Source organism: Danio rerio, chromosome 4, assembly GCF_049306965.1.
Source record: "Danio rerio strain Tuebingen ecotype United States chromosome 4, GRCz12tu, whole genome shotgun sequence".
NCBI lineage: Eukaryota > Metazoa > Chordata > Actinopteri > Cypriniformes > Danionidae > Danio > Danio rerio.
Window position 1 is genome coordinate 55,964,086 of NC_133179.1, and position 9,105 is coordinate 55,973,190.

Sequence of the window (9,105 nt, forward strand, 5' to 3'; positions counted from 1 at the left end):
GTTTAGATCATCTGAGCAGCTCTTCGTCTGTTATAGCGGTCGGCAGCAGGGAAGTGCCGTACCGAAATAAGTTCCCACTAGATTGTGGATGCCTTTCTTTCACTATCAGAGCCGAGATGAGCCGCGTCCCCCGAGAGCGCGTGCGCACTCCACTCGGAGCTTCGCATCCTCTCGAGCGCGCGCACGCGGCGCCCCTCTAACAGACATCTGTAGAGCTGCGGGCTGGGTGACACCCAACACATTTGCAAGGTTTTACAATCTGCGAGTGGAGCCGGTTTCCTCAAGGGTATTAGGTAACCCTTGGTGATTGAGGAAACAATTCGGTAGGGTGTTGAAACACGCTTGCTGCTCCATTTTCCCTAACATGGAGATACGTGCGCCTTTTTATCTGTCAGTAAAGTTCCCCGTCAGGTGAGCCCTGCAGATTCCTCCGTGGCCCCCAGCACTGACTCAGCGGAGGAGTCACTTGCTGGCCCACTACGTTGTAGGTCTGCCCGCTGGTCAGCCCGCGTTTTGGGTAAAGGTGCCTGCTATGCGTGGTCCCCACTAGGCGATCCCATATGCTTATTCAGCCACGGTTAAGTCCCCCCCCCCTGGGCGGACCCGTGTCTTCCCTCCCCGCTAACCACTCTTTTGCTATGCGTACTCCCCCTTTTTAGGGCTAGTCCATATGTAAATTCTGCCATCTATCCCCCCTTGGGTAACGGATGGCCTCCGCAGCGTCCTCCCTATCGGGATTGCACGCTTCCCAACGTACTGTCGTATTTTCCTAGAATTATCTAGATGCTCACGACTTCCCAAAAAATATATATAAATCCGTAAAACTTCTGTTGAAGTACGATAAATTAGGGCCAGGGACACGTTGGAGGACCGCGCCCCCCATGATGTGGGTGCGTCACGCTTGCTTGACTATCTCCTCATCGGGGGTGTTGGTAAGGTGCAGTCATTATGGCGCTTTCAATGGGCTCCCAATGCGTGGATTTTACAATCAAATCCACTTATAGTGCTGAAGTTCCCCCCGAAGGGGAACGTTCGAGGTTACTAAAGTAACCCTTTGTTCCCCGAGGAGGGGAACGGAAGCACTATACTCCGTCGCCATAATGACTGTCCCTTAGCTGTTGAAAGTCTCTTCAGCTTAAAAAGGATAGCGTCTGCGTCCAGGTGAGCTTATATACTCAGTTGATTGCTTATGCCGCTCACCTGCGCAGGCTTGCGCTGCCAATTCATTCTTAATTGGCCCGTTCAATACTCTTTCAGACGAGTAGCTTCTGAACCGAACCTCCCAATGCGTGGATTTTACAATCAAATCCACTTATAGTGCTTCCGTTCCCCTCCTCGGGGAACGAAGGGTTACTTTAGTAACCTCGAACGTTCACGCGCCGTCCCCACAAATCCAGTTTAAATGCAGCTTTTTCATCTGCCAACTTAAAGATAATTCATTCTTGTTCAGGCCGGTACTGATTGATCCACGCACCAGCACCCGCCTGGGGGTTGAAGACCACTAATCTAAACCACTACAATAATATGAAGACACACTATAAGCATGTATTCAGCAGTTTACTGTAAGAGACCTGGTGAACTGATGTATTTACTACACATGCATCTGAAAATAACCCTGATTACTCATTCACATGAAGCAATATATTGACTGAAGATCTTCTGTCAGAAAGGCTGTGTGGGAAGGAGAGTCAGCGCTCATGATTATTGATCAGGTGTTTCTTTCCTGACAGAATAAAAGTCCCCTAATGCTCCATCAGTGTGAATGTGACTGTGGGTCAGGTGATGAACACATGAAGAGAGCGGCTTTGTGTTTGTCTGAGCTCATTTTGTTTTAGTCCACAACAGAATCACAATATAAATGATGAAATCAGCTCATTTCCTGTTGTGTTTTATACATGACTTTAAGATGATCTTCTGAGCTCAAGTGTGTCTTCTTCCTCCTCAAAGCAGACTTTACAGCTTGATGTGGTGTATTATGAACAATGTCTTTGCTCTGTACACTTCTATAGATGATGTCGAGTCCTTGTTGAGTGTGTGAGTGTGTGTGCTGATGTGATCAATAAGGAGAGCTAATCAGGATGTGTGTGTTCATCACTGCTGTTAACATGAGCAGAAACAGCAGTCAGCATCTTCACAACACAAAGAGATGTGTGATTGTCCAACTGTGTGATGTGGACTATTGCTGTGTTTGTAGATTGTCTGGCTGTATGGTGACAGAGGAAGGCTGTGGTTTTCTGTCTTCAGCTCTGACTTCAAACCCCTCACACCTGAGAGAGCTGGATCTGAGCTACAATCATCCAGGAGATTCAGGAGTCAAGCTGCTCTCTGAACAACTGGAGGATCCAAACTACACACTGGACAAACTCAAGTATGTGGAGCAGCACTGGCCTTGTGCTTTTACACTGAATGGCTTTAAAAAGACACTAGAAAGCTCTTTTGTGATCAGCTTCAGTTTTCTGTGAGGGTTATGGGGTGAGGACAGACAGAAGATACAGCTTGTAGAGTATTCCAGTCATGTCTATGAAGAGCAAATCATTGAGTGTGAAATGAATCTCCTCTGTAAATGTTGGAGTGTATTGGCTCAGTTACAGTGACATTAAGCGGGACACACTGTACAGTTTCAGCATTTGAGCTGAGCAGAGAAACTTCTTCCTCCATTTCTGCTGAAGAATCCTACAATATCAGGTCAGGAATAGGGTTGGGGATTGAAGATGGATTCAGATTCTGGAATCAGACACTTGGATTAATGTTCAGACTCTTGTTCTAAAATCAACATCTGGATTCCTCTTCTCTGTGCACACATGTGTATTTTTCACTTGCTAATCTGTCAGGAAGTTGGGCGCTGGCGAGCAGCTTTAATAATCTGAACATAGTTTAGAGATGGACTGCAACATGTGCTCAAAGGCTGCATGTGCTGAAGAACGATGGCAAAGCTAAGTGTGATCACTGTAATAAATGAATGTTGCAGCAGGGTGTCTCCATCAACATGAGCAGTATCTGCGCTCGCTTCACCAACAGCAGAGGAAAAGAACGCACTGTGTTACATTCATTGTGCATCCCGGCTCAACCAACAAGTGTTGTGTGTTTTAGTTCAAGAGTTTGGAGCGTGTAGCTGAGCAGCTCAGTGCTAGCTTTAGCTTATTAGCTGAGGGGGAAATTAAACAGCTCATTCTCTCCATCTGTGTGTGTTTACAGTCTGGATCATGGAGGACACACGAGGATTACAGCAGGACCACTCAAATGTAGGACTACACACACACACACACACACACACACACACACTCTCCCTCTCTCAAGCACACACACACACACACACACTCTCTCTCTCTCTCACACACACATACGCACACACACACAAACACACACACACACACTCTCTCACACGCACACACACACACAAACAGACACACATGCACACACACACACTCTCTCTCTCTCACACACACACAGTCTCTCTCACACACAAACACACACACATAGACACAAACACTCTCTCTCACACACAGGCACACATGTACGCATGCACACACACAGACACACACACTCTCGCACACAAACACACATACACACACACACACAAGCTCATTCTCACTCACACAGACACACACAAACACACACATGCATACACACAAACAAACAGACACACATGCGCACACACACTCTTTCTCACAAACACACATGCTCAAACATGCACACACACACACTTACATACACACACTCTTACACACTCTCTTTCTGTCTCTCTCTCACACACACGCTCATACATGCACATACACACACACACACATACATACACACTCTATCTCTCACACACACACTCGCACACACACACACACTCTCTCTCTCTCTTTCTCTCTCATACAAACACACACACGCACACCCTTTCTCTCTCTTACACAAACACACACTCTCTTTCTCTCTCTCTCTCTCTCTCACACACACACATACACACACACACACTCTCCCTCAAACACACACACACACTCTCTCTCTCACACACACACTCTCTCTCTCTCACACGCGCACACACACACACACACACACACAAACAAACAGACACACATGCACACACACACACTCTTACACACATGCACACACTCTTACACACACACACAGTCTCTCTCACACACAAACACACACTCACACACAGACACAAACACTCTCTCTCCCACACAGGCACACATGTAAGCACCCACACACACAGACACACACACTCGCGCAAACATACACACACAAGCTCATTCTCACTGACACACACACACACACACTCAGACACATGCATACACACAAACAAACAGACACACATGCGCACACACACACTCTTTCTCACAAACACACATGCTCAAACATGCACACACACACACTTACATACACACACTCTCACACACACACACTCTCTCTCTTTCTGTCTCTCTCTCACACACACGCTCATACATGCATATATATACACACATACACACACACTCTCTCTCTCTCTCTCTCTTTCTCTCTCATACAAACACACACACGCACCCTTTCTATCTCTCTTACACACACACACACACACACTCTCTTTCTCTCTCTCACACACACACACACACACACACACAGCTGTGTTTATAAATGTGTGTGTTCTTGTGTTCAGATGTCTGTTTCCTCACTCTGGATCCAAACACAGCACACACTAAACTCATTCTGTCTGAGGAGAACAGAGAGGTGAAGAGTGTGGAGGAGAATCAGCCGTATCCTGATCATCCACACAGATTTGATTATTATACTCAGGTGTTGTGCAGAGAGAGTGTGTGTGGACGCTGTTACTGGGAGATTGACTGGAGTGGAGTTGGTGTGTGGATATCAGTATCATATAAGAGCATCAGGAGGAAGGGAACAGGTGTTGAGTGTGTGTTAGGATTTAACGCTCAGTCCTGGAGTTTGTTCTGCTCTTCCTCCAGATTCGTATTCTGGCACAATAACACTCGCACTGATCTCCCAGTGAAGCCGCTCAGCAGTAGAATAGGAGTGTTTGTGGATCACGGTGCAGGAACTCTGATCTTCTACAACATCTATAGAGACACAATGAGCCTCATCCACTCAGTCCAGACCACATTCACTGAGCCGCTCTGGCCTGGGTTTGCTGTTTATTCTGGATCATCAGTGAAACTGAGCTGAAGACTGACGAGAGATTTACCCAGAATCCTCTGCAGGAGCAGTCAGCAGCAGTGTGTATATGTGTGTGTGTATGTGTGTGTGTGAGAGAGAGAGTGAGAGCATGTGTTTGTTTGTGTGTCTGTTTGTGTGTGTGAGAGAAAGAGAGAGAGAGAGAGAGAGTGTGTGTGTGTATGCATGCATGTGTGTGTGTATATGTGTGTGAGAAAGAGTGTGTGTTTGTGCATGTTCAATTTTGTGTGTGTGTATGTGGGTGTATGTTCACTGCTGTGTATGCATGTTTACTGCTGTGTGTGTTTTGTGTGCGCGCATGTACGTGTGTGTGTGCGTGTGTGTGTGAGAGTCTGTCTGTGTGTGTGTGTGTGTGCATATGTGTGTCTCTCTCTTTCTGTGTGTGTGTGTGTGAGAGAGAGAGAGCGAGAGGGAGAGTGCGTTTGTGTATGTGTGTGTGAGAGGTGTGTTTGTGTGTGTGTGTGCGTGTGAGAGAAAGAGAGAGAGAGTGTGTGTGTATGTATGTGTGTGTGTGTGTGAGAAAGAGTGTGTGTTTGTGCATGTTAAATTTTGTGTGTGTGTGTGTGTGTATGTGGGTGTATGTTCACTGCTGTGTATGCATGTTTACTGCTGTGTGTGTTTTGTGCGCGCCCATGTGCGTGTGTGTGTGTGTGTCTCTCTTTCTGTGTGTGCGTGCGTGTGTGAGAGAGAGAGCGAGAGGGAGAGTGCGTTTGTGTATGTGTGTGTGAGAGGTGTGTGTGTGTTTTTGTGCGTGCGTGCGTGTGTGCGTGCGTGTGTGTGTGTGTGTGTGTGTGTGTGTGTGTGTGAGAGAGATAGAGAGAGAGAGTGTGTGTGTGTGTGTGTGTGTGTGCGTGTGTGTGTGTGTGCGTGTGATTTGTGTGGTGTGTGTGTGTGTGTGTGTCTCAGTCTTCATCAGTGTCATCATTGATGTTGATGAAGTGTCCTCCAGGATGCTGCTGTGTTCAGATCAGCTCATTCTTGTCTACAGGTTGATCTTCTTCATTGTTTCTCTGTTGTTTGAGCACAAATAATAAAAGTCAATGTCAAATCCACTGCTGATATTAGAATGTCATGATGAACATGGAAATGTCTGAATCCTGTCTGAATCTCTGTCAAATCTTGAATCAACTGTAGAGAAATCCAGCAGCTCAATGAATAAAGGAGAAATGAAGTGTGACGTTTGTTTCTGCTCTTCTGATCTTCTTCTTCTTCATGATTTGACTTGAACTGAACAATAAAAACACATTTATTCCAGTATTTATTGATCTGTTCATGTTAGTTGATGACAGTAAAGTTGTTCTCTGTTAGTTCTTGTTGACTCTCAGTGCATTAACTCAGGGGTTTTCAAACTTTTTCAGCTGAGGGCCCCTTTGTGTTGGGCGAATTCTTTCGGGGACCCCCAAAAAATAAAAATCACACCACCCCCTCAAATTAACAACTGTACTTAATTTTTTTAAAATTGTATTATTCAATACATTTATATTATTATATATTATTCAATAAATTTATATTATTCATTATCTGGATTAATTTTTGTAAGATGTTAGTTGAGTTGACATGGTTTCAGTGCTTCAATATATTGATCAAATCTTCATGCGCAGTGTTTATTGTGGTCTTCTTTCCCTGGATTCCATCAAGCCATATTTTGTGTTCGAGTCATTACATGCCATTTTTATGCTTTTTTTCAGCCTATGCACAGCTAGACTCTTCTGTATTTACCCTTACAGCTGAGAGTCTAAATGTATCTAAAGATTTAAAGCTTTAAAGTTTTAAAGAGTTTTGTCATTCATCAGCCTGTTAACAGTTAACTGTACTGTTGTAACTAGCAATACTACAACAGAGGCTGTAGTGGTTCAGTGTGTTTTGTTTATTTTTATTCCTTTTTTTGTGCACATTATAATTTACTCAGGTCAAAATCCTGACTTACACTGATAAAAAAAAAATTTCCTAAATGCAATCTAGAATTGGGTATTCAAGTTCAAAGAGCCACAAGTTTTACTTTGCTTAATTTTAGAAGCTTTGCTGACTTTAAAATGTTCATACCAGTTTGTTCTATTAATAATAATACTGAACATTACATTTAAATTACACAAATAAATATGGGAAAAAAGTGGAACATCTTGAAAAAAATGCATTTATATTTAGAGTATTAAAATTTGATCAGATATGTTGAGTTCCATTAAATACAGAGTACTAATACATTTTAATATTTAATAATTAATTAGCTCTATAACATAACACAAATAGATACATTATAATTTTTATAGGCTATAGTGGTTTTACTCAGGGTGTATACAATTTAGTTTTTTTAATCATCCAGTTATGAACCAATGTGAGTAAGAGGTCCACTGCAGAGCTCATCCAGCTGTCATTAGTGTAACAGGAGTGAAACTCTTAGAACTCGCTGATGTGTTGACAGCTCCATTCATTGTTATTGCAGCACATTTTGCTTTACAATTTTAATATGTTTATTTGCCATACTGCAAAAAGGACCGTCTGATATTTGTACAATGCAAAGTGTAAAGCCTGTCGCACTTTGGACGAGGTGCAATGTTGTGCCATGTCTTTAAAATGCTATTTGTTCCCCATGAGTGAAGCCTGCGCAAAGAGGCGCGCACTCCGCAGCACCCAGCTGATTGGTTACTTAGGAACGCAAGACATATATATATATATATATATATATATATATATATATATATATATATATATATATATATATATATATATATATAATAGGAGATTAACTCGCTGTTAGGTTAACTGGTGATCTGGGACCTTTAGCCTGGACAATTAAAGAAAAGTTTTGTTAAATAAAAAGAGCATGTTTACAGCTATATTGAGCTTGTTTTGACACATTATTTTAAATTTATGGCTAAGAAATAATTATTTTTGTTGTGGTAAGAGATACATTTGGTAAGTGCTTAATTTTGAGTCCTGTAAAGTCACGTATAATAGAAACTAATTGCAGTGCTACACAAGGCCGGAGTGGGACTCCTTTACAGCCCTGAGTTTCAAGCCTTAGACCGGCCCACCTCAGTTCACGACTGACTATATTAAAATCAGGTCATTTCCAGTTCAGTTTCTAATGACACGATCACGTCTTTTCAAGGACACAGCTGCTTTTAAGATTAAAGGGGAGCTAAATCTCCAACACTATTCTTTACAACAGCACAACGTCCTTTCCTGCAATATCTGAATATATATTCTGTGCTGAACTCTTTATAGATATCCAGTCCTTTATAACGGTGGTCACACAAAAAATAAAATATGTACACCTATATAAGTAACCCAAACAGTATTACATGTCTTAGCAATAAAAATGAAAATAAATGACTCTGGTGATGTTTGAACTCCGGTCAGCGGCATCATAATGAAACGTGCTGACCACTGGACCACAATGGCTTCAGCATTTACTCTCCTTTTTAGATTTCTGATCAAGGTATGTCAGATTTATTTCAGTTTTTCTCCTTTGGTTTGGCTCATTTCCTGAAACAGGAATTACATTCTCAAAACAACATGGACAAACCTCCAAACCACTTGGCAATTGTTCACAGCAGAGCTGAATTTCTCATTCATTTCATCAAATTGCAAATGTCTAAGTTCATCTTTGCACATGATTAAGTACAGATAGCCGACAGTTTCCAAGTGAAGAGATCTAGTTGATCTAAACTGATTTGTAATTCTCAGTCTAATGGTCTTTCTCTCCAAAACGTGTCATGATTATTACACTGTATAAGTCATCACATGCACAATAGTCTGTTCAATTGTCCAAATCAGTCAAGACCATAACAGCATGAACACCATACAGCAGGTGAATGCTTGGAGCATTTGATGACAGTTTATTACAGCTCTCTACTCTTTTTGCTCTGATATATGGAAGATGCTTTGTGTGTGCTTGATCATTAAAATAATAAAGGAGTGACCGTTTCCCTGGCAGTATGAGTGCAA

The 9,105-nt window shown here is 42.7% G+C and overlaps 3 protein-coding genes and 1 long non-coding RNA gene across 5 annotated transcripts in view; 2 read left to right on the forward strand and 2 right to left on the reverse strand.

The window, feature by feature from the left end:
* LOC103910803 (NACHT, LRR and PYD domains-containing protein 3-like) overlaps window positions 1-6,412 on the forward strand; it is a 44,806-nt gene extending 38,394 nt beyond the window's left edge. The window contains exons 8-10 of the mRNA XM_073948226.1: window positions 2,195-2,368; window positions 3,196-3,242; window positions 4,625-6,412. Coding sequence (XP_073804327.1) covers window positions 2,195-2,368; window positions 3,196-3,242; window positions 4,625-5,148 — 745 coding nt within the window. The 3' untranslated portion in view covers window positions 5,149-6,412. The remainder of the gene's footprint in view (window positions 1-2,194; window positions 2,369-3,195; window positions 3,243-4,624) is intronic.
* The window catches only part of si:ch73-110p20.1, a 592,105-nt gene that overhangs the window by 258,675 nt on the left and 324,325 nt on the right, over window positions 1-9,105 (forward strand).
* LOC100535035 (uncharacterized) overlaps window positions 1-9,105 on the reverse strand; it is a 304,783-nt gene that overhangs the window by 188,379 nt on the left and 107,299 nt on the right. The gene's annotated exons all lie outside the window — the stretch shown is intronic.
* LOC137489462 (uncharacterized) overlaps window positions 1-9,105 on the reverse strand; it is a 243,196-nt gene that overhangs the window by 44,781 nt on the left and 189,310 nt on the right. The window lies entirely within an intron of this gene.